The sequence below is a fragment of the Canis lupus genome, chromosome X (assembly GCF_048164855.1).
Source record: "Canis lupus baileyi chromosome X, mCanLup2.hap1, whole genome shotgun sequence".
Classification (NCBI taxonomy): domain Eukaryota; kingdom Metazoa; phylum Chordata; class Mammalia; order Carnivora; family Canidae; genus Canis; species Canis lupus.
Window position 1 is genome coordinate 69546976 of NC_132876.1, and position 26006 is coordinate 69572981.

Consider the following 26006-nt stretch of genomic DNA (forward strand, 5'->3'; position numbering starts at 1 on the left):
TGCATTTTTCCAAAACTGATGATATCTGACTAATAACAAAAGATATGTACTTATTTGCCATTTATATATATTCTTTGGAAAATGTCTGTTCAGATTTTTTGACCATTTTTAATAGGGTTCTTTGTTGTCTTCAGTTCTAATAGTTGTTTTATATTCTAGGTAGTAGACTCTTCTCAGATAATAATTTGCAATTTATTCTTTCATTATGTGGGTTGTCTTTTCCCTTTCTTACCAGTGTCCTATGAAGCACAAACATTTTTAATTTTAGTGATGCTCATTTTATTTATTTTGTTGTTGTTGCTTATGCTTTTAATGTCAGTGTTTAAGACTATTGCCTAATCAAAGATCATTAAGATTCACCCCTATGTTTCTTCTAACAGTTTTATATTTTTAATTGTTATGTTCAGGTCTATACATTTCTTAAATATATATATATATATAATATATAATATATATATATAGTACAACACTGAGTGCTCATCCCGTCAAGTGCACCCCTTAATGTCTGTCACCCAGTCACCCCATCCCACTGCCCACGTCCCCTTCGACTACCCGTTGTTAGTTTCCCAGAGATAGGAGTTTCTCATGTTTTCTCACCCTCTCTAATTTTTCCCACTCATTTTCCCTACTTTCCGCTATAATCCCTTTCACTATTTCTTATATTCCCTGTATGAGTGAAAACATATAATGATTGTCCTTCTCTGATTGACTTGTTTCACTCAGCAGAATACCTTCCAGTTCCATCCACATCGAAGCAAATGGTGGGTATTCATCCTTTCTAATGGCTGAGTAATATTCCATTGTGTGTATATATATATATATATATATATATATATATATATATATATACCACATCTTCTTGATCCATTCATCTGTTGAAGGCCAACGAGGCTCCTTCCACAGTGTGGCTGTTGTGGACATTGCTCTTATAAACATTGGAATGAAGATGTCCCAGTGTTTCACTGCATCTGTATCTTTGGGGTAAGTACCCAGTAGTGCAATTGCTGGGTCATAGGGTAGCTCTATTTTTAACTCTTTGAGGAACCTCCACACTTTTCCAGAGTAGCTGTACCAGTTCACATTCCTACCAACAGTGCAAGAGGGTTCCCCTTTCTCCACATCTTATCGAACATTTGTTGTTTCCTGTCTTGTTAATTTTCACCATTCTCACTGGAGTTAGGTGGTATCTCATTGTGGTTTTGATTTGTATTTCCCTGATGGCAAGTGATGCGGAGCATTTTCTCATGTGCTTGTTGGCCATGTCTATGTCTTCCTCTGTGAACTTTCAGTTCATGTCTTTTGCCCATTTCATGATTGGATTGTTTGTTTCTTGGGTGTTGAGTTTCATAAGTTCTTTATAGATCTTGGATACTAGCCCTTTATCTGATATGTCATTTGCAAATATCTTCTCCCATTCTGTAGGTTGTCTTTTAGTTTTGCTGACTTTTTCTTTTGCTGTGCAGAAGTTTTTAATCTTGATTAAGTCTCAATACTTCATTTTTGCTTTTGTTTCCCTTGCCTTCATAGATGTATCTTGCAAGAAGCTGCTGTGTCCAAGTTCAAAACGGGTGTTGCCTGTGTTCTCCTCTAGGATTTTGATGGAATCTTGTCTCACATTTAAATCTTTCCTCCATTTTGAGTTTATCTTTGTATATGGTGTAACAGAATGGTCTTGTTGCATTCTTCTGCATGTAGCTATCCAGTTTTCCCAGCACCGTTTTTTGAAGAGACTGTCCTTTTTCCAGTGGATAGTCTTTCCTGCTTTGTCGAAAATTAGTTGACCATAGAGTTGAGGGCCTATTTCTGGGTTCTCTATTCTGGTCCATTGATCTATGTGTCTGTTTTTGTGCCAGTACCACACTGTCTTGATGATTACAGCTTTGTCTTGAGGTACAGCTTGAAATCCGGCATTGTGATGCCCCTGGCTTTGGTTTTCTTTTTCAATACTCCCCTGGCTATTCGGGGTCTTTTCTGATTCCACACAAATCTTAAGATTAATTGTTCCAACTCTGTGAAGAAAGTCCATGGTATTTTGATAGGGATTCCATTGAACGTGTAAATTGCCCTGGGTAACATGGACATTTTCACAATATTAATTTTTCCAATCCATGAGCATGGAATATTTTTCCATCTCTTTGTGTCTTCCTCAATTTCTTTCAGAAGTGTTCTGTAGTTTTTACGGTATAGATCCTTAACCTCTTTGGTTAGGCTTATTCCTAGGTATCTTATGCTTTTGGGTGCAATTGTGAATGGGATTGACTCCTTAATTTCTCTTTCTTCAGTCTCATTGTTAGTGTATAGAAATGCCACTGATTTCTGGGCATTGATTTTTGTATCCCGCCACACTGCCAAATTGCTGTATGAGTTCTAGCAATCTTGGGGTGGAGTCTTTTGGGTTTTCTCTGTACAGTATCATGTCATCTGCGAAGAGGAAGAGTTTGACTTCTTTGCCAATTTGAATGCCTTTTATTTCCTTTTGTTGCCTGATTGCTGACGCTAGGACTTCTAGTACTATGTTGAATAACAATGGTGAGAGTGGACATCCCTGTTGTGTTCCTGATCTTAGTGGAAAGGCTCCCATTGTTTCCCCATTGAGAATGATATTTGCTGTGGGCTTTTCATAGGTAGCTTTTAAGATGCTGAGGAATGTTTCTTCTATCCCTACACTTTCAAGTGTCGTTTTTAGGGTAGAGATCCTTTACCTCTTTGGTTAGGTTTATTCCTAGGTATCTTATGCTTTTGGGTGCAATTGTAAATGGGATTGACTCCTTAATTTCTCTTTCTTCAGTCTCATTATTAGTGTATAGAAATGCCACTGACTTCTGGGCATTGATTTTGTATCCTGCCACACTGCCAAATTGCTGTATGAGTTCAAGCAATCTTGGGGTGGAGGCTTTTGGGTTTTCTATGTAGAGTATCATGTCATCGGCGAAGAGGGAGAGTTTGACTTCTTCTTTGCCAATTTGAATGTCTTTAATGTCTTTTTGTTGTCTGATTGCTGAGGCTAGGACTTCCAGTACTATGTTGAATAGCAGTGGTGAGAGTGGACATCCCTGTCTTGTTCCTGATCTTAGGGGAAAGGCTCCCAGTGCTTCCCCATTGAGAATGATATTTGCTGTGGGCTTTTCGTAGATGGCTTTTAAGATGCTGAGGAATGTTCCCTCTATCCCTACACTCTGAAGAGTTTTGATCAGGAATGGATGCTGTATTTTGGCAAATGCTTTCTCTGTGTCTATTGAGAGGATCATGTGGTTCTTTTTTTTTTTCTGTTGTTGATGTGATCTATCATGTTGATTGTTTTACGAGTGTTGAACCAACCTTGCATCCCAGGGATAAATCCCACTTGGTCATGGTGATAAATCTTCTTAATGTATTGTTGGGTCCTCTTAGCTAGTATCTTATTGAGAATTTTTGCATCTGTGTTCATCAGGGACATTGGTCTATAATTCTCTTTTTTGGTGGGGTCTTTGTCTGGTTTTGGAATCAAGGTGATACTGGCCTCATAAAACTAGTTTGGAAGTACTCCATCCCTTTCTATTTTTCGGAACAGCTTTCATAGAATAGGTATTTTTTCTTCTTTAAACGTTTGATAGAATTCCCCTCAGAAGCCATCTGGCCCTGGACTCTTGTGTCTTGGGAGGTTTTTGATGACTGCTTCAATTTCATCCCTGATTATTGGCCTGTTCAGGTTTTCTATTTAATCCTGTTCCAGTTTTGGTATTTAGTTGCTTTCCAGAAATGCATCCATTTCTTGTAGATTGCCTACTTTGTTTACGTATAGCTGCTCATAATACGTTTTTAAAATCGTTTGTATTTACTTGATATTGGTTGTGATCTCTCCTCTTTTGTTCGGGATTTTATTAATTTGAGTCCTTTTTCTTTTTAATAAGGCTGGCTAATGGTTTATCTATCTTATTAATCCTTTTAAAGAACCAACTCCTGGTTTTGTCGATCTGTTTTACAGTTCTTCTGGTCTGTATTTCATTGAGTTCTGCTCGAATATTTATTAACTCTCTTCTGACTGGTTTAGGTTTTACTTTCTGTTCTTTCTCCAATTCCTTTAGGTGCGAGGTTAGCTTGTCTATTTGGGTTTTTTCCAATTTTTTAGGGAGGCTTGTGTTGCGATGTATTTCCCCCTCAGGACCACTTTTGCTGTATCCCAAAGATTTTGAACAGTTGTATCTTCATTTTCATTATTTTCCAGGAATCTTTTTAATTCTTCTCTAATTTCCTGGTTAACCCATTCATCTTTTAGGAGGATGCTCTTTAACCTCCACGTGTTTGAGTTTCTTCCAAATTTCTTCTTGTGGTTGCATTCTAGTTTCAAAGCATTATGGTCTGAAAATATGCAGGGGATTCGTATCAGTTGAAACCTGATTTGTGACCCAGTGGGTGGTCTATTCTGGAGAAAGTTCCATGTGCACTTGAGAAGAATGTGTATTCAGTTACGTTTGGATGCAAAGTTCTGTAAATATCTGTGAAATCCATCTGGTCCAATGTACCATTTATGGCCCTTGTTTCTTTGGAGATGTTGTGCTTAGAAGATCAGTCATTTGCAGAAAGTGCCGTGTTGAAGTCTCCTACTATTAGTGTATTATTATCTAAGTATGTCTTTACTTTGGTTATTAATTGATTGATATACTTGGCAGCTCCCACATTAGGGGCATAAATATTCATGATTGTTAGGTCTTCTTGTTGGATAGACCCTTTAAGTATGATATATGTCCCTCTTCATCTCTTACTACAATCTGGTATAAACTTAATTTATCTGATATGAGGGGATCCCTGGGTGGCGCAGCGGTTTGGCGCCTGCCTTTGGCCCAGGGCGCGATCCTGGAGACCCAGGATCGAATCCCACATCGGGCTCCCGGTGCATGGAGCCTGCTTCTCCCTCTGCCTGTGTCTCTGCCTCTCTCTCTCTCTGTGACTATCATAAATAAATAAAAAATTTAAAAAAAATTTATCTGATATGAGGATTGCTTCTCCAGCTTTCTTTTGAGGACCATTTGAATGGAAAATGGTTCTCCAACCTTTCATTTTTCAGGCAGGAGGTGTCTTTAGGTCTAAAATGAGTCTGTTGTAGACAGCAAGTAGATGGGTCTTACTTTTTTATTGAGTCTGAAACCCTACGTCTTTTGATGGGATCATTTATCCCATTCATGTTCAGAGTAACTATTGAACGATATGAATTTAGTGTCATCATGATACCTATTCAGTCCCTGTTTTTGTGGATTGTTTCCTTGGACTTCCTCTTTCTTTTTTTCTTTTTTTTTTTAATTTTTATTTATTTATGATAGTCACAGAGAGAGAGAGAGAGGCAGAGACACAGGCAGAGGGAGAAGCAGGCTCCATGCACCGGGAGCCCGATGTGGGATTCGATCCTGGGTCTCCAGGATCGCGCCCTGGGCCAAAGGCAGGCGCCAAACCGCTGTGCCACCCAGGGATCCCGGACTTCCTCTTTCTTTTACAGAGTCCCCCTTAATATCTCTTACAGAGCTGGTTTGGTGGTCACATATTCTTTCAGTTTCTGCCTATCTTGGAAGCTCTTTATCTCTCCTTCTATTCTGAATGAGAGCCTTACTGGATAAAGCATTCTTGGCTGCATGTTCTTCTCATTTAGTACCCTGAAAATATCCTGCCAGTCCTTTCTGGCCTGCCAGGTCTCTATGAAGAGGTCTGCTGTTAATCTGATATTTCTTCCCATATAAGTTAAGAATTTCTTGTCTCTTGCTGCTTTAAGGATTTTCTCTTTATCTTTGGAATTTGCAAGTTTCACTATTAAATGTCGAGTTGTTGAATGGTTTTTATTTATTTTGGGGGTGGAACCTCTCTATCTCCTGGATCTGAATGCCTGTTTCCCTCCCCAAATTAGGGAAGTTCTCAGCTATGATTTGTTCAAATATACTTTCTAGTCCTCTCTCCCTCTCCATATCTTCTGGAACCCCTATTATATGTAGATTTTTCCTTCTGAGGCTGTCATTTATTTCCTTTAACCTTTCCTCATGGTCCCTTGTTTTTCTCTTTTTCCCTCAGCTTCCTTCCTTGCCATCAACTTGTCTTCTATGTCGCTCACTCTTTCTTCCACCTCATTAGCCCTAGCCATTAGGACCTCCAGTTTGGATTGCATCTCATTTAATTGTTTCTTTTTAATTTTAGCCTGATTAGATCTCAATTCTGTAGTAATGAAGTCTCTAGAGTCCTTTATGCTTTTTTCCAGAGCCACCAGTAGCTTTATAATTGTGCTTCTGAATAGGCTTTCTGAATAGGCTTTCAGCGTTTTTGAAATCCATATTCTGTAACTCTGTGGCAGAGAGTACTGTTTCTGATTCTTTCTTTTGTGGTGAGTTCTTCCTTCTAGTCATTTTGTCCAGTGCCGAGTGGCTGTATGAGTGGGCTAAGTCAAGAATATCAACTGCAAACTAAATAAATTCCACCCTAGATGATCCTGACAAGGTCAGAGACCAGAAAATAAAAAAGAGGATCAGAACATAATAAAAAGGACCACCAAAGTGAAAAACAATTTTAAAACAAAATAGTAAAAAATAAAAGGCCAAAAATCCCAAAGAAAAAGAAAAAAGAAGAAAAAAAAAACAGAAGTAAAGAGGACAAAGAGAAAAAAACAGGGGAGGAACTGGGACATGTTGCTGGTGAAGAAGTGGTAGTGGAGGGAGAATGTAGTCTACCTGAGGGGTCCTAGAGTGTGATCCTCTTGGTTCTGAGTGTATTAAGTTCTGTATGTTAGAAGATGCTCAAACCCAAACTTATATAAACCAGCAATACTTGTAGAAAGCCCCAAAATTTATCACCAAAACATAAACCAGATGAAAGAGGGGGGAAGAATGGGAATATAAAGAGAATATAATCTCACAGAATGAACCAGCATGGTATTCCACTTGGTTGTGGGTGTATGCTCGTCATGTTTTAGAAAGCATTAACTTCCGCCATTGTAGAACAAAATGAGGCAATGAAAACAAAAAAAAAAAAAAACCACAAAACAAAAGCCTGTATCTTGTATATGTCCCAAAATTAAATTTAATATATTGAAGGGAATCCAGAAGTGAAAAATATATCTAAGACACCTAATTGTAGAAATATGAAAGTTAAAAAGGAAGAAACTTAAAGTTGAAGAGCTGGTAAAGTATTGTAGTTAAGGTGGAAAAAGAGAAAAAATATTAGAAATTTTTAGTCTGATATAAAAATGAGTTATAATGGAAAAAGGAAAATAAAATAAAAGGGGGACCCTCTAGTTCTATATACTATATTCCCTCGATTTTCCCTTGGTTGTGGAGCTTTCCAGTGCTGCTTGGTCAAGAACTTGCTCTTCCCTTGTTCTTCCACCTGTCTTCTGGGGGAGGGGTCTGCTGTTGGATCTCAGGTGTGTGTGCCTGGGTGGAGATGCCCATCCCCTGCTGGGTGCCAGGCCCAATGTGAGCTGTTTATCCTGTGAGGCCTTTGTTCCCTGGCGGTTACACCGCTCCCAGGTACAAGGTGAAACAAGGAGGAAAGACAGCAATGGTGGTGGCCAGACTTCCAGTTCTGGAGTCAGCTCCCCATGAGTAACTAACTGCAGTCTCCCAGTCCACACTGGCCTAGATTCTCCTGGGGGCCATTACAGGTGCACTGATCTGCACAGCTTGGGAGTGCCCATCGACAGGAAAGTTCTTGCTCTCCTGTGCCCTCCCTGCTTCTAAGTGTCCCAGAGGGAATGCAGGATCGCTGGCTTTGTCCCCTTAGGCGCCCTGGGATCCGGGGCCCTGTGCTGCTCAAACCGCACTCCTGGGGGGTGCGACTCCCAAAGGGAACAGGGCATAGCCACCTCTGTCTGGAGCCAGCCCACCTAACCTACTGGCTTCTCCCAGATACCCTGAAGGCTGCGGCACTGCAGCCCTTTACCAAGACCAGTTCACGGTTTGCGGTGGGCTTCCCCCCAGGATCACCTCTTCTAATAGTGACTCCAGGAATCTGGAGGCTTCACTGCCCCTCCTGTGATGCTGCCCAATTTCCTTGCTAAGCACTTTTCCATCCGTGAAAAATCTGGTGTGGATTTTTAAAGTTCCTGCTTCTCCAGGGCTGGGATTTCCTGTCCTGGAGGCTTTTGCAGCTCAGCTTTAGCCCAGGGGCTCCTCGTGTGCCCGTCCCCCACTTTATTCTTTTTTTTATTTTTATTTTTCAGCCTTCCTATCTTGTTAGAAGTAAAAACTTTTCTCTCTGTGGTGTTCTGACTGTTCTCTTTATTTTTTTTATTTTTTTAAAAGATTTTATTTATTTATTCATGAGAGGCACGGAGAGAGAGAGGCAGAGATACAGGCAGAGAGAGAAGCAGGCTCCATGCAGGGAGCCTGATGTGGGACTCCATCCCGGGCCTCCAGGATCACACCCCAGGCTGAAGGCAGGCACTAAACCACTGAGCCATCCAGGGATCCCCCTGTTCTCACTTTAAATCTCAGGTTGAATTCATAGGTGTTCAGGATGTTTTGAAAGTTATCTAGGTAAGTTGGTGGGACCAGGTGAGTTGAGGACTCCTACTCTTCTGCTATCTTAGCCTGCCGTCAGATATATCCATTTTTAGTTAATTTTTGTGTATGGTGTGAGATAGGGGTCCCCCTTCATTTTTTTTGCATTTGAATATTCAGTTGTCCCAGGGCCATTTGTTGAAAACATTTTCCCCGTTGAATTATCTTGTCACCCTTGTTAAAAATCAAATGACCATAAATAAGATTATTTCTAGTCCACTGATGTCTCTCTCTATTCTATGGCAAAACCACACTGTTTTAATTATTATAGCTTTGTAGTAAGTTTTATAAGAAGGATGTGTTAGTCTTCCAATTTTGTTCTTTTTCTAAATTGTTTTCGCTACTGGGGTCTTTTGAGTTTCTATATGTATGTTGGGATCGAGTTGTTAATTTATGCAAAGAAGCCAGCTAGGATTTTGATAGGGATTGCGCTGAACCTGTAGGTCAGTTTGGAGAGTATTACGATCTTTAACAGTATTAAGTCTTATTACTGATGAATATAGCATGTCTTTCCTATTCATTTAGGTTTCAATTTCTTTCAACAATGTTTTGTGGTTTTCAGAGTATATTTTTACTTCTTTTTTGTAGTCTAGATTTTTAATTTCTGAGTCAGTTTCAGTAGTTTATGTGTCTGGAAATATGTCCATTATAATCTAAGTTACCTAATTTTTTGACTTACAGTTGTTCATAGTATTCTGTTATAATCATCTTTTTTTATTTCTGTAAGTTTTGTAATTATGCCCCTGCTTTCCCTCCTAATTTTAGTCATTTGTGTCTTCTCTTTCTTTTCTTGACCATTTTATACAACATTTTTTAAATTGTGTTGGTTTATTCTGAACCAACTTTGGTTTCTTTTATTCTCCCATTTTTCTGGTCTGTATTTCATTAATTCCCACTCTAATCTTTATAATTTTCTTCCTTCTGGTTGCTTAAGTTTTAGTTTTTTTTTTTCCAGTGTCTTACAGTGCAAGTTTAGCTTAGTGATTTGATGTCTTTCTTCATTTTATAATATCAGCTTTTATACCTATACATTTCCTTCTAAGCACTGTGGCTTAATCTGTTGGAAATACTATATTTAGGGGACACATTCAGATCCATAGCATTCCTCCCTTGACCCACAAAATTCATGTCCTCATACAAAATACCATTCATTCCATCTCAACAGCTCTAAACACCTTGACTCATTCTAGCATTGACTCAGAAGTCTAAGTCCAAAGTTTCATCTAAGTATCATCTAAACCAGATATGAGTTAAGACAAAGTACAATTCATCCTGAGGCAAATTGCTTTCTATCTATGAACCTGTAAAATCAAACAAGTTACATGCTTCCAAGATACAATGGTGAGACAGGAATAGGGTAGATCTTCCCATTCAAAAAGGAGAAATAGGAAAAAAAGAAGTTAATGGGTTCAAGGTAAATCCAAAACCTAATAGAGTAAATAACATTAAACACCAAGGCTTAAGAACAATCCTCCTTGTGTCATATTCTGGACCCACTGGGGCTGCATTTGGGCCCCCAAGCCTCTCAGCCTCACCCAAGTGATTCTGCCAGGTGTAGCCCATACTACAGCTTTCATGGATTAAGGTTCCTGCTGGAATCCCTCACAGTAGCTGTGCTGCCCTGAGGTGAAAAACTCCCCTGGGCATTGCCCCTAATTGGGTCCTCCTACAATAGCCCCACCTCCACAGAGGCTCTTTGGCCTCCAAAGGTTCCTGGAGCATTCTTTGAAATCTAGGTTGAAGCAGCTATGCTCTCAGCTCTTGCACTCTGTACACCATGAGGACACCAAGGTGATAACTTCCCAAAGTTTTTGACCTGTGCCCTCTGGAGGGGCAGTGGTAGCAGCCTGCACTGCACTTGGAGTGGCTGTAAAACATGACACCAGAATTTGAGAAGGAGAGCCAGGGAGGTAAGGTGGCACTGGGTAGCTATGGCTCCTCCTTTGAAATCATTCTGCCACTTGGCCGTGCTTTCTAGAGCCTGTGATGGGAGGGCCAGCCCCAAAGAACTCTAAACTGCCTCAGTTCATTCTTCCATTGCTTTGGACAATAGGTTCTGGTTAGATGGCTGACCAATCTCCCCATTGTCTTGGTCTGAATAGCTCCTAGCTTCTGTTGAGATGGTTGAGCCACAGCATTCTCCTTATCAAATTCAGCCCTACCCTTAGTGTTCTCTTCCATATTAGCCTTCTTATTTCTTTCAATATAGATAGGCTGAAATTTTTCCAAATTTCTAAATTGTGCTTCCTTTTTTCAGATTTTACTTATTTATTTGATAAAGCACTTGAGAGAGCAAGCACAAACGGGTTAAGGGCAGAGGGAGAGAGAGAAGCAGACTGCCCACTGAGCAGGGAGCCTGATGCTGGGCTGTATCCTAGGACCCTGGGATCATGGCCTAAGCTGAAGGCCGATGCTTAACTGAGTAACCCAAGCACCCCTCTGGGGTGCTTTTTGATTAGCATTTCCACCTTTAAATCATTTCTCTTCTTATATTTTACTATAAGTATTCAAGAAATTTGCTGAACTTCTTCAGCACTTAGCTTAGAAATTTCTTTAGCTAAATATCCAATTTCACCACTCACAAGTATTACCTTCTATAAAACACTAGGACATAAACACAGTCCCGCCAAGCTCTTTGCTATCTTATAACAAGGATGGCCTTTCCTCAATTTCCATTGTTCCTCATTTCCATCTGAGACCTCATCAGAATGACCTTCAATGTCTGTATTTCTACCAACATTCTCTTCACAGTATTCTCAGACTGTTCTCTGAAAAAGTTGATCTCTGCTGCTCTTCTCTTCTTTTTCTTGGTCTTCATGTAATGAGGGCACAGGGATTCAAGAGCACTTGGCTCTGGGAGTCCCAGACAGACTACATTTGGTCATTCACCACTGACAAGATTCAAAGGCAGAGATATGAGTGGTGGTGAAATAAGAAAGGAATTTATTTCAGTGAGGCCAACATCAGAAGACCGCAGACTAGTGTCTCAAAGACGGTTTCCAAAATGCTGAAAATAATTCTAGGTTTATATAGGGAAAACCTGGGACAAAGGTCAATATGTATATGAAGGTTCAGTCATTGTCTTGGGGTCAGTCACATGGGGTCTTGCTAGCTCAGGGCAATCTTTATTGCTTGAGAGGGTGGTGTGTTTCCCATCACTAGCTGATGTCCTCTTTCAAATTATAAGAATTGCCCTTAACCATTCATTCACAGCAGTGTAGACTTTTTCTAGCTCGCACCTCCAAACTCTTCCAGCTTCTATTCATTACACAGTTCCAAAACTGCTTCCACCGGGATGCCTGGGTGACTCAGCATTGAGCGTCTGCCTTTGGCTTAAGGCAAGATCCTGGAGTCCCGGGACTCGATGCTCCCTGCATGGAGCCTGCTTCTCCCTCTGCCTATGTCTCTGCCTCTCTGTCTCTCTGTATCTCTGTCTCTGTCTCTGTCTCTATCTCATGAATAAATAAATAAAGCCTTTAAAAAAACTGCTTCCATATTTTTAGGTATTTGTTACAGAAGCACCCTACTTTCATTGCCAGTTTTCTGTCTTCGTCTATTCAGACTGCTATAACAAAACACAGACTGGGAAGCTTATAAACAACAGAAATTTATTTCTCACAGTTCCAGAGGCTAGAAGTCCAAGTTCAGGGTGATGGTGTTTGCACCTTCTTACTGTGTCTTCACATGATGGAAAGGGCTAAGGATCTTCCTAGAACCTCTTATAAAAGACACAGATCCCATTCCTGAGGGCTCCACCTCTGTAACTTTAGCACCTCCTAAAGGTCCCACCTACTAATACCTGTGCCTTTGAGGTTTAAGATTTCAACATATGAATTGGTTGAGGGGGACACATTCAGACAATAGCATACTGCTTGAGCAGCATCCCTTAAGTTTTGATATGTTGTGTTTTCTTTTCATTCATCTCAAATCATTTTTAAATTTTTGTTGTGATTTCTTCATTGACCCATTGTTTATTTAATAATCCCTTATTTAATATCCACATTTTTGCGAATTTCCCAAACTTTACTATCTTAGGATTTCTAAGCTTATTCCACTATGGTCAGACTACATAGTTTGTTGAATTTCATGTTATTTTAACTTTCACTGATGTTTATATTGCTGCCTAGCATATGGTCTATTCTGGAGAAAGTGCTTGAGAATAATTTGTGTGCTTCTTGGGTTGGTGGTATGGTCTTTGGATATCTGTTAGGTATAAAAACAATGGTTTTATACAATTGCTTTTTAAAACAAGTAAGAGAAGATATATATTTATATACCCTTTTATAATTAATTACATAATTATTACATAATTACTTTTACCAGTGTACTTTTTTTCATTTGAATTCAGATTACTATCTAATGTCATTTGTTTTCAGCCTGAAGAACTTCTCTTAGTGTTTTTATAAAATGGTTCTGCTAGCAATAAATTCTATCAGATTTTGTTTATCTGGGAATTTTTTTTTTGCTTTCGGTTCTGAAAAATAGTTTTGCTGGATATTAGATTGTTGGGTAACTGTTATTTTCTTTCATCATATTGAATATGTTATCCCACTGCCTTCTTTATTGAGATTCTGTTATTTGCTGAGACATTGTCATCAAACCTTTGTTAAAGTATTATTTTCTTTTGTTTGAATATATTGAAAATAAGTGTTTTGGGGGGCACCCAGGTGGCTCAGTGGCTGAGCATCTATCTGCCTTTGGCTCAGGTCGTGATCCTGTGGTCCTGGGATTGAGTCCAGCATTGGGCTCCCCATAGGGAGCCTGCTTCTCCCTCCGCCTTTGTCTCTGCCTCTCTCTGTGTGTCTTTCATGAATCAATAAAAAAAATCTTTTAAAAAAATAGCTGCTTTGAAATCTTTGTCTACTAAGTTCAGCATCTAGACCTTGTCAGTCAATTCCTGTTGCTTTTTTCCCTGCATTTGGGTCATACTTTATCATTTCTTTGCATATCTCACATTTTCTGTTGAAAACTGGACATTCTAGATAATATATTGAAACATCTTTGAATACTCATTACCCCCCTGTGGTTTGTTGTTGTTAATACTTGCTTGCTTATTGGTTTAATGTCTTGGCTGGGCTAGTTCAGTGAAATCTATTTCCCGCAGCTATACACAAGTGTCCAGCTTCAGATATCACTCCTTAGAGGTCTTTGCCTGTGGCATCACCCTGTCCCCTCCTCTACAAAGGGATGAAAGTGGTTTTAGCAGGGTTATTTTTAAATTTCTCTTCCCATCATAGATATCTGTGTTAACTTCTGAATGGTCTTCTGTTGGCCTCACACCCAGATGTTAATCTTGACTAATTACTAGAGTGTTTGCTTTGTGTGTGGGGTGTGAGTGTGTGTGTGTGAGAGAGAGAGAGAGAGAGAGAGAGAGAGAGAGAGAGAGCACAAGTGCATGTGTGTGTTTAAAAATGCTTTGGGGCATAAATTGTTCAACAGTTTGATAAAATTAATGTAAGGCCCCTTTGAAGTGGTAGGGATCTTCTTAGTTTTCTCTTACTCTGGTTCCTCTGTAAACTTCTGGCTGATCCTCTGTGTTGCATGTTGATATCATTGAGCTATCAGCCTCTTTATAAGTACTGAACACCAGAATCTCCATTTTTTTTTGTAGTGGCCTTAGACTTGAACTTCCCCAAGCTGTGTTCCAATTAAAATCAGTCATGTTAGACAGAGATACAGAGCTCACTCTTCTAATGACCTGCCTCTCCTCTTCATAAGAAGAAGTTTTATATCACTCTTTTGGAGCTGCAGGTAGAGATGTGGCACATTTCTATTGGCCTGACAGTGCAGCTCTCTGAGTAAGGGGCTGGGCAGGAGTCATAGTCCCTGGCATTCTGAGCTTGCCTCTCCCAGCAGGAAAACCTTGGCCTATAAGCAAGCTGAAGTGAGGGCAATTGAGACCCAATAATTGTAATATTCCATGCCTGGTTATAGGGACTGGGTAGAGGAAGAGAGGTCCAGGCCTCTCATTTGTGCTTGTTTATAATAGAGCTCCTACAATACAAACCTGAGGGAGGAGGATGAGAAGTGCTGACAGCATGCCCTTCTGGAAATCCCTAGCCTAGAAGCTAAGAATAGAGGGATCCCAGTCTTCTTGGCCACACCCACCTAAAGTAGCACTCACACTGAGCTGGGGGTGGTTGGTGAGCAGATCATGGTTCAACTATCGTGGGTGCTTACTGTCTTACTGAGACATAGTAGATTTCCTGAAATAGATATTTCTCCATTTTCTTTTTGCCCTTTGAGGAATTTCCTGAAACTTTACATGATTGTGTTTTATAATTCACCAGTTAGGGTTGTTTTGCTAGGGAGAGGGTTCATGGAACTCCTCATACCACCATTCTAGAACTGCTACTCTTCTGTCCAAGATTATTAAACAAATTGATAGTGCTCAAGATTTTCTATTTAATCCTCATTTTCTGGGACATTAAGAAAAATACAAATAGGGGCACCGAGGTGGCTCAGTCAGTTAAGCATCTGCCCTTGGCTCAGGTCATGATCCCAGGGTCCTGAGATTGGGCTCCCTGCTCAGTGGGGAGTCTGCTTCTCCCTCTCTTTCTGCCCCTCCTCTGCTCATGCTCTCTCACTCTCGCTCTCTCTCAAAATAAATATATAAAATCTTAAAGAAAAATACAAATAGAGATTAATATTTTTATATCAATTATAAAATGTTCAGTTTAAATTAATTTTTCTATCATTTTATTTTAACTGCTTGTAATAAGTATTATTTTAATTTGCTTAAAGTTTTGTCTGGTTAAGATTAATTTTCTCATTGCGTTGTTGCCAAATAGACCAGATTACTGAATCGTGCCCTTGAGCAGATCCATAAATGCAGACACACATGGAATCTCCTGAAAGAAACAGGTACAGTGGGAACTGGGACTTTGGTAACAGTTATGAAAGGCATTTCAAGTCTGGATAACCCAGTCTTTATTATTAGAAATTTGTGCTACTTCAGTACTTGATAACCAGTCAAATGATTCTTTGAGGACTAACTTTTCCCTACTGTATGTCTGTACTTTGAGTCTCTGACACACTGCTTGGAGTAAGGATATTTTTTACTTTGTTTTTTATGGAAGTATAGTACTGAGTATAAAAATAGTATCATTATTGTTCAATATGACATTATTGCCCTTAGGTCACTAGATTTCATGTCAAATTTAATCAAGCTCTAATTCTGAGTAAATGTAGGCTATAAGAGCCTTCTAAACCATAATCATATCAGATACTGTTAGCATCTTTTATGAAATAAAGTAGTAGTAAACTTTTTAAAGTTATATAGTAACTTGTTACTATTTCTTCATTAAAGATAGTATTGGTTTTAGGTTTAGACATTTTTTTATGTTTCATCCATCTGTTTCTATTTTAGTTAGAATTTTTAAGAATCAATATTGAATTGAATTACATGGCTTTTCAGCTTCTGTAAAGATAACCATATGTTTTTTCTCTTTTGAAGTATTAATATATTGAATTAAAATAATAGATTTCCAAAATCAAGTCATCATTGTATTTCTAGAATAAACCCTATTTGATCATTGTATGTTATTACAAATGTTGATGTACTTGGTTTCCTAAAGTTTAGAAATTATTGGTTTCTTATTTTCTTTTTGTGTATATGTGATATCTTTGATGGATTTTGGTAGTGAACTACAGAAATTATAAGGAAGAATATAAACATAAAATTTAATTCACCTTTCTCAATTTATGATAGTCATTTAAAGGAATAAAAACAACAAAAAGAAAGGATAGAGAATACCTAAATAACGTTTATAGAAGATTTAATAGAAATATATGCTAGCCTGAAAATAGAAAACTCATCTTCTGTTTATGTGTCCATTGAACATTTAAAAAATTGATCACAAGGAAAACCTGAATAAATTCCAAGACATAGAAATAAGACAATGTTATCTGATCACAATGCAATAAAACAAGGAATTGATGGAATCAGAAAACAAACCCTTGATCACTTGAACATTTTAAAATACAGAAACTAAAAAATACCTAGAAAATGCTGGTCTTGAAAATACGTTAGAACAGAATCTAAAGTGCTGAAGCAGTTCTCAGAGCAAAATTCATAGCTTCAATGACTTTTATTTAAAAAGTATGTCAGAATGCTGTCCACTGAAAAGTCAATTTCTTCTTTCTAGGAACATAGCTGGACCACTTCTATGTCTGTATATTTCTATATCTGTATCTCTAGATGTCATTACAGAATTGAACATTAAAACAGTGAGATCTACTCTATGTGTATTAGAATTAATTAAAATCTAAAACACTGACACCACCAAATGCTGGCAAGTATGTAGAGCAACAGGAAACTTACTCATTGCTGGCAGGAATGCAAAATGGTATAGACACTTAGAAGACAGTTTGGCACTTTCTTACAAAACTCTTACTATAGGGATGCCCAAGTGGCTCAGCAGTTGAGCATCTGCCTTTGGCTCGGGACGTGATCCCGGAGTTCCGGGATCAAGTCCCACATTGGGCTCCCTGCATAGAACCTGCTTGTCCCTCTGCCTATGTCTCTGCCTCTCTCTCTCTGTGACTCTCATGAATAAATAAATAAAATATTTTTTAAAAACTCTTACTATACATTCCAGTAACTGTGCTTCTTGGTATTTACACAAATAAATTGGAAACTTATATGCATGCAAAGACTTACACATGGATGTTTATATAAGCTTTATTCATAATTGCCTAAACTTAGAATCAGCCAAGATACCCTTCAGTAGGTGAATGGATAAATAATAAATGTGCTATGTCCAAACAATGAAATATTAATCAAAGATAAGAAAAAATGAGCTATTAAGCCATGAAAATTCATGGAGGAATTTTTTACAAAATTATTTATTTATTTATTTTAGAGATAGAGTAAGGGGAGGGGCAGAGGGAAGGAGAGAAAATCCTGAAGCAGACTCCCCTGTTGAGCATAGGACTTCCTGCTGAGCACAGAGCCCAATGTGGGGGGTCTATCCAAGGACTGCGAGATCATGACCTGAACCAAAATCAAGAGTCGGCCCCTTAACTGACTGAGCTCACTGAGATGCCCCATGGAGGAATCTTAAATGCATATTATTAAATGAAAGAAGCCAATCTGAAAAGGCTACATACTACACAATTGTGACTCTATGATATTCCAGTAAAGTCAAAACTATGGAGAAAATAAAAGGATCACTGGTTGACAGAGGTTAGTTGAGGAGGAAAGGATGAATAGATAGGACATAGGGAATTTTTAGGGCAGTGGAACTATTCTGTATGATATTACAGTGGTAGATACATCTGTCATTATACCCATAAATGTACCCATAAATGTAAATATACATTTATGTATACCCGTAAATGTAAATATGGGTTTTTGTCAAAACCCATAAAATGTACAACATCAAGAGTGAACACTAATGTAACCATGGACTTTGGGTGAAAATGATGTGTCACTGTAGGTTCACTGATTGTAACAAATGTAGCACTATGGCAGGGGGTGTCAGTAGTGGGGGATGTTCTTTGTGGGGTTGGTTGGGTATATGTGGGAACTCTCTGTACTCTCCACCCAATTTTGCTGTGAACCTAAAACTTATTTTAAAAAATACCTATTACCAAAAACAAGAGATAGAAGTGCTGAAAAGGATATGGAGAAAAGCGAATCCTGTGCACATTGATGGAAATGTATAATTGATGCAGTCACTATAGAACACAGTATGGAGGTTCCTCAAAAAAGTAAAAATAGAATGATCTGAGGACACTTGGATGGCTCAGTCGGTTAAGCGTCTGCCTTTGGATCAGGTCATGATCCCAGGGTCCTGGGATAGAGCCCCACATCAGGCTCCCTGCTCCACAGGGAGCCTTCTTCTCCCTCTCCTTCTGCCTGCCACTTCCCCTGCTTGTGTGCTCTCTCTGTCAAATAAATAAAATCTTTAAAAAAATAAAAATAGAATGATCTAGAAATTTTCTTTCTGGATATATATCCAAAGGAAATGAAGTCACTAACTCAAAGAGATATCTGCACCCCTATATTCATTGCAACACTATTCACAGTTGGCAAGACACAAATAATCTAAGTGTCTATCAAAAGATCAATGGGTAAAGAAAATGTGATGTATGTCAATATGTATATACAGTGAAACATTCAGCCTTAAAAAAGATGGAAATGCTGCCATTTGTGATGACATGAATGAACCTAGAGGGCATTATGCTAAATGAAATAAGTCAGAGAACTGTTTTTGAACAATTGTTTTTATTTCGTTATTTCAATTTTCTTCCTTAGAGGCTTCATATGTTTGAATCTCCTTTGCCTGTCTTCCAAATGTGTCATTTTCTCTCTTTTTAGTTTTAATTTCCATTTTCATTTTTTTAAACACATGTCAAAGATTTTATTTAACTCATTAATTAAAGGAACCACTGAGATGTTACAGGTGGTTCAAAGGAGTTAAAAGACACACACAGGCAATTAGGAAGTGAAATTTATAAGTATATGCAAAATTGAATTGTGTGTTTTGTTATCTTTTGCCATTCCAAAGCTAAGACACCAAAGTCAAGAACCCCTCTCTCTACCATATTTCACCTGTAACATCTATAATTCAGAGGAAAGTCATCTTTTCTGAAGGTCCCTGAAATTTACGTAAGGTTCCCAGCCTCTTGAAAGTGAACTCCCTACCTGGAAGCCTGTAAATCAGGTCCAGAATAATTCCCTGAGGGGACTTTGTAGGCATGTGCTCCATAAAGTTGAGGTAAAATCAACCTTATACCTTAAAATTATCTTATCATACCTGATTAAATGACTGTCATTCTCAAGTATGATACTCCATGTAAGGTCTTGGTTGCACAATCAATTTGTCCGTTTATATCTTGGTTTTTAAAAAAGGCAACAGAATTGATTTTTAGGTTTAGGTTTTGATGCTCTTGTATATAGGATTAAATGGACTAGCAGATCATGAGTACATCCCCATCACCTATATAACCCATCACCTCACTATCCTCTCCTCTTGTAACCATCAGATTGTTCTCTATAATTGAGTCTGTTTCTTGCTTTATCTCTCTCTTGTTTTTTCCATTTTCTTGTTTGTTTTGTTTCTTAAATTCCACAAATGAGTGAAATCATATGGTATTTGTCTTTCAACTGTTGTATAAAAATCTAGAGTATTCAAGCTTAAACCTGATCTACTGTCAAGTCTCTGTAACCATGATAAATAAGTGTAAAAACATATAAACTTTGTTTAAAAGATTTAAAAAGGACAGATTCTTATACAACCAATGTAAATAACTATATTGCCATGAAAGGTAAGGAGACTTCGCAAACATTTCTGAATTCAGAAGGAGGGGTAAGATAGGGAAGAGGTAAATAAGAATCGTATTGCTTTAAAATATTTGAATTTAGTTTACAGAAACAGTGTCTACTAAATTGTTTTGAGTTACAAATAATTTATAAAGAAAAAGGATTTTTTCATATATTCAGAAAATAAAATATTAAAACAACATCAACAGTATTCCAAATACATAACCACAATAAAATTTCCCTCATCAATTTATTCAGTCCTATGTAATTGATGTTCTGCTGGATCTTGGGTCAGTAGTCTGCTTTTATAAAACTATACTTTTAGACTAGAAAAAAACCTGGAAATCCTCACTGAGTGCACTGGTCTGGTCTCAAAGTTGTCTATGCAATGTCAACTTATAAACCTGTAACCAAGAGTCTCTTCTGACTTGTTAACAGTTTGAAGTACTTGGTATATAATCCTTTTCTGTGAGGCTCTTAGACCATCTTTGTTAAATACACAAACTCTTCCTTGTCGCTTATAGCAGAGTCTTCAGGCAAACATTAGAGTAAAACAAAAACTGTCTGTACATTACAGAGATTTAATGGCTATGGTTAATTTAGTAAGGTAACCAATAATATCAGAATGGAAGGAAAGTAAAATTCTTTGTTGGAGTATAGCATATAACTTATGTCATAAGAGTTTTTAACTGTGGGACGCCTGGGTAGCTCAGCAGTTGGGTGCCTGTTTTCGGCTCAGGTCGTGATCCCGGGATCCGAGATCAAGTCCTGCATCGGGCTCCCTGCGAGGAGCCTGCTTCTCCCTCTGCCTATGTCTCTGCTGCTCTCTGTGTCTCTCATGAATAAATAAATAAAATCCTAAATAAATAAATAAAATTTATAAATATATATAAATTAAATATATAAATATATACAAAATAAAATATATTTAAATAAAATATATTTCATTTATATTTATTTCATTATATTTTAATTAGAATGATATATTTATTAAATTTGTTAAAATATATGACATGTAAAATTATATATAATATATAATTAATTTATTAAAATTATATTTTATTATATTTACTAAATATATTTTAATATATTTATTTAGGTAAATTAAATATATTAAAATTAAATTAGTATGTATTATATATAAATAAAATATAAAATTTATATTACAATTAAATTATATTTATATAAATTTATAAATTTATATAAATAAAACAAAATTTGCCATTTTAGCCATTTTATGCATATTGTTCAGTGGCATTAGTTATATTCACAATGTTGTGAAATCTACCTATTTCCAAAACTTCTCATCACCCCTAACAAACTCTGTACCTGTTAAGAAATAACTCTACATCCCCTTTCTCCCAGCCCCGGTAATTTCTAATGGTACTGTCTCTAGGATTTTGCTTATTCTAGATATTTCATATAAGTGGAATCATAATATATTTGTCCTTTTGTAACTGGCTTATTTCACTTAGCATAGTGTTCTTAAAGTTCACCCATGTTTTGACAAGTCAGTACTTGCATTCTTTTTTTATGACTGAAAGTATTCCATTATATGAATATACCACAATTTGTTTATCCATTCATCTGTTAGTGAACACTTGGGTTGTTTTCATCTTTTGGCTATTGTGAATAATGCTGGTGTGAACATTGGTGCACAAGTATCTGCTTGAGTCCCTGCTTTCAATGTTTTGTCTATATCTAGGAGTTGAATTGCTGGGTCATATGATAATATAATTTTTAACTTTTTGCAGAACTGCCAAACTGTTTTCTACAGCAGCCGCACCATTCTACATTCCCACAAGCACTGAATGAGAGTTCTAATTTCTTTACTTGCTAGCCACCACTTTCTATTATGTCTTTGGATTACATTCTATTGAGTATGAAATGGTATCTTATTGTTATTTTATTTGCATTTGTCTAATGAGTTATGATGTGGAGACTTTTCATGTGTTTATTTACCATTTATATATCTTATTTGGAAAATAAACACTTGTCTGTCACATCCTTTGCCCATTTAATCAAGTTGTTTATCTTTTTATCGTTGTATTGTATTAAACCTAAAAAAGAAAAACCTGAAGTTCTTTTCTCCTCCTGTGTCTTTCTTTCCTGTGTGTCTTCTTTACTATCACAGAGACTACTTCACTTCTGACACTTCTGGTTATAAATGTGTTGAGGTCCGCCCCCACCCCCCCACAAGTAATTCTCTGTTACATCAGCTGAGTATCCTACAATTCAACTCAATTCTGACACAGTCTACCCAGAGATAGCCTTAGGTCCCACAGATTATGGGTATAGTCCCACAATACTGGCCCCCAACCATTTCATACACCAGTCACAAGCCCAAGTTGTCACCTGGGTTTCTGACCAACCGGTTATACATTGGAGGTTCCAATAGCTCTCACCTTGGATTTGATTAGCACAAGTGATTTTTGCCTGTTGATCTTGTACGCTGCCACTTTCTTGCCCTTTTCTTTCTTGTGGATTCATTGGGATCTTCTGTACATATATGGGATCATGTCGTCTGTGAACAGTGATAGTTTTGCTTCTTCCTTTCTAATGTGGATGCCTTTTATTTCTTTTGTTCTTCTTTTTTCTTTTCCTAATTTCCCTAATTAGAACATCCAATAGAGTGTTGAGTAGCTGCAGAGAAAGCAGGCATTCTTTTGTTGTTTCTAATCTTAAGGAGAAAGCCTCAGTCTTTCACAATTGACTGTGATACCTGTAAGTTTTTTTGTAAATGTTCTCTATTAGGCTAGTATATTCCCTTCTAGTCCTACTTTACAGCATAGTTTTTTTTTTCTTTATCATGAAAAGATTCTTTTCACAGATTCAATTTTTTTCCTATTCTGTTTCTTTATTATTTCTTTCTGGTAGATTTGGGTTTAGCTTGCTCTTCTTATTACTCAAGGTTTAAAGTTAGATTGTTGGGGATCCCTGGGTGACTCAGCGGTTTAGCGCCTGCCTTTGGCCCAGGGCGCAATCCTGGAGTCCCAGGATCAAGTCCCAGGATCGAGTCCCAGGATTGAGTCCCAGGATCGAGTCCCAGGATTGAGTCCCAGGATCGAGTCCCAGGATCGAGTCCCATGCCGGGCTCCCAGTATGGAGCCTGCTCATCCCTCCTCCTGTGTCTCTGCCTCTCTCTCTCTATGTCTATAATAAATAAATACATCTTTAAAAAAATAAAGTTAGATTGTTGCTTTAAAATCTTTATTATTTTAAATGTAGGTATTTATAGCTATAGATTTCCCTCTGAATACTGCCTTCCCACATCCCATAAGTTTTGGTATGTTGTGTCTTTGTTTTCATTCATTTCTACATATTTTCTAATTTCTCTTGTGATTTTTTTTTCCTTTGGCCCATTGATTATTTAAGAATATGTTGTTTAATTTCCACATATTTATGAAATTTCTAGCTTTATTCTTTTGTGGTAAGAGAATATACTTTATGTGATTTCAGTCTTATTAAATTTATTGAGAGTTATTTTGTAGCCACCTACATGTTCTATACTGGAGAATATTCCATGAGCACTTGAGAAGAAAGTGATTTGTGCTGTTGTTGGGTGGAGTATTTTCTATATGCTTGTTAGGCCTAGTTGGTTTATATTGTTGTTCACATCCTCTATTTCCTTGTTGATGCTCTATCTTGATATGTCCATTTTTGAAAAAAATATGAGTTATAATTAGTGTTTCTCTTGAAGTTTTACTCTCAACATAGTCATCTTCAGGAACTTCTCATAAGGTATACAATTTCTGAAAATTTTATGTTAATAATTTTTTACTTCTAAAAATTGAATATAAGGAAAGCTAAGCATTTCTTCAGATTTTGCAACTCTTGTCATACAATTCTTAAACAATAGTAACCCATCAAATGAACCTAATTCTCACATTTCTGTCTTTATGGAGAGAAAGAACAATTTTTGCTTTTTTCCAGGGTCTCTTTTAGAAACCTCAAAGATAGAGTTTTTTTAAGATTTTATTTATTTATTCATGAGAGACACACACAGAGAGAGAGGCAGAGACACAGGCAGAGGAAGAAGCAGGCTCCATGCAGGGAGTCGGACGTGAAACTTGATCCCAGGTCTCCGGGATCAGGCCCTGGGCTGAAAGCAGCGCTAAACCGCTGAGCCACCCGGGCTGCCCTCAAAGATAGTTTTAAGTTTAAAAGATATCCTAAAAACTTTATATTTTTTATAACAGGGATATGACTTTTTGGAAGGCAAAATCAAGAGTTGTTAGAGATAATTTAGGTACTTGATTAAGATAGGATCATGGATGCCTCAGAAACACTTTCTTACCTATCTAAGCAAAATGACATCAAAACATTTTTAAAAGAATCATAGGAGGTAACAGTTTTAAAGAACTTTAGCTCTTTGGTAAATGAGGAAACTTTGTTCTTTGTTTGCCATTAAATGGTCAAGAATAAAGACATAATAAAGAACATAAAGATCAGAAAATTATTCTGGTAAAACAAAATCTGCTATCTAGGCAGATTACACAGAAAATAAAAAAAAAACCTTTCTTATTACAAGTGAAGGCATTAATCAGTAAACCAAGCAAGCCCATCAAAATCAAGATAATTTTGCTACATTTTAAATACATTACAGAGCTTTATCTCAGACTCACATTTAAGCCAGGTCAAACAAAATTTACTTTCCAGATCAGTCCTTCATTATATGTTCTTTTATATTCTGAAACAAACTGACAATCTTTTTGGTGATCTGCCAGGTCAAAACTATTTTCTTAATACTAAGATATGTTGTTTTCCAGAGTCTGTGTGACATGTGATACTGTAATAGATTGAATACAGAAGTATATATGAGAATCTAGCTATTTCTACTAAGTCAGATTAAGGAACTTTTCAAAAATTTTCAACAATCTTCTCATTGATTTTGAAATATAATTTTTTTATTTTTTATTTCTTTAAAAGATTTTATTTATTTATTCCTGAGAGACACATACAGAGAGAGAGGCATAGGCAGAGGGAGAAGCAGGCTCCACGCAGGGAGCCCAATGTGGAACTCCATCCCAGACTGCAGGATCACACCCTGAGCCAAAGGCAGATGCTCAACCACTGAGCCACCCAGGCATCCCGAAGTATAATTTTTTTAAAGATTGACATTAGCATTCAATTTTTGTCTCAAATAAGTTCAGTCAATAAATATATATATATATTTAAATTTTCTGTTCTGATTTCTCATATGGCAGTTATTGATAGATATAATCTGCATATGAAAAATCTCTTTTGGAGGAAGCACCTGGGTGTCTCAGTTAAGAATCTGCCTTCAGCTCAGGTCATGATCTTGGGGTTCTGGAATGGAGCCATGCTAGCCATGGCGGGCTCCCTGTTCAGTGGGGAGTTTGCTTCTACCTCTCACTCTGCCCCTACCCCAAGCCCCTGCAGGAGTGTGCTTGCACACACACACACACACACTTTCTCTCTCTCAAAGTCTTTTTTTGAAAAAAAAAAAAAAAAACTTCACAAAATCGGAACGCCTGGGTGGCTCAGCGGTTGAGCGTTTGCCTTCAGCTCAGGGCATGATCCCAGAGTCTCAGGATGGAGTCCTGCATCAGGCTCCCTGCAGGGAGCCTGCTTCTCCCTCTGCCTATGTCTCTGCCTCTCTCTCTCTCCCTCTCTCATGAATAAATAAATAAAATCTTAAAAAAAAATTTCACAAAATCTCTTTGAAAGTTATTTTTTTTCAGAGCACAAAGAGGTCCTAAAAACAGAAGTTTGAGAACCATTTCTTTAGGAATAAACTACATTTTCCTTTAAAAACAAAAACATAGGGATCCCTGGGTGGCGCAGCGGTTTGGCGCCTGCCTTTGGCCCAGGGCGCGATCCTGGAGACCCGGGATCGAGTCCTGCGTCGGACTCCCGGTGCATGGAGCCTGCTTCTCCCTCTGCCTGTGTCTAAGCCTCTCTCTCTCTCTCTCTCTCTCTCTCTCTGTGACTATCATAAATAAATAAACATTAAAAAAAAACAAAAACAAAAAACATATATCCATTTGTTACTATTGCTCATAATATAATGTTAACCACTTTTAATTGTAACTTTTAACCAAAATAATTTTTATTTCAAAAATAAAATGTGGAGGGATGCAGTTGAGAACCATCTCTTACTCATAAGCATTATAGCAAATTAGCAGAATTCATGAGCATACATAGCATAGCTTTCTGTAGTCATGATGAAGTTTTGGAATATAGTTGAGGTCCGGAGCTGA

At 37.6% G+C, this 26006-nt stretch overlaps 1 protein-coding gene across 7 annotated transcripts in view; it reads left to right on the forward strand.

Moving 5' to 3' along the window:
* The window catches only part of TEX11 (testis expressed 11), a 311406-nt gene that overhangs the window by 233104 nt on the left and 52296 nt on the right, over positions 1-26006 (forward strand). For all 7 annotated transcript variants that reach the window (XM_072816896.1, XM_072816892.1, XM_072816891.1 and 4 more), the window contains one exon: positions 15305-15377. In XM_072816896.1, the coding sequence (XP_072672997.1) occupies positions 15305-15377 (73 nt within the window). The remainder of the gene's footprint in view (positions 1-15304; positions 15378-26006) is intronic.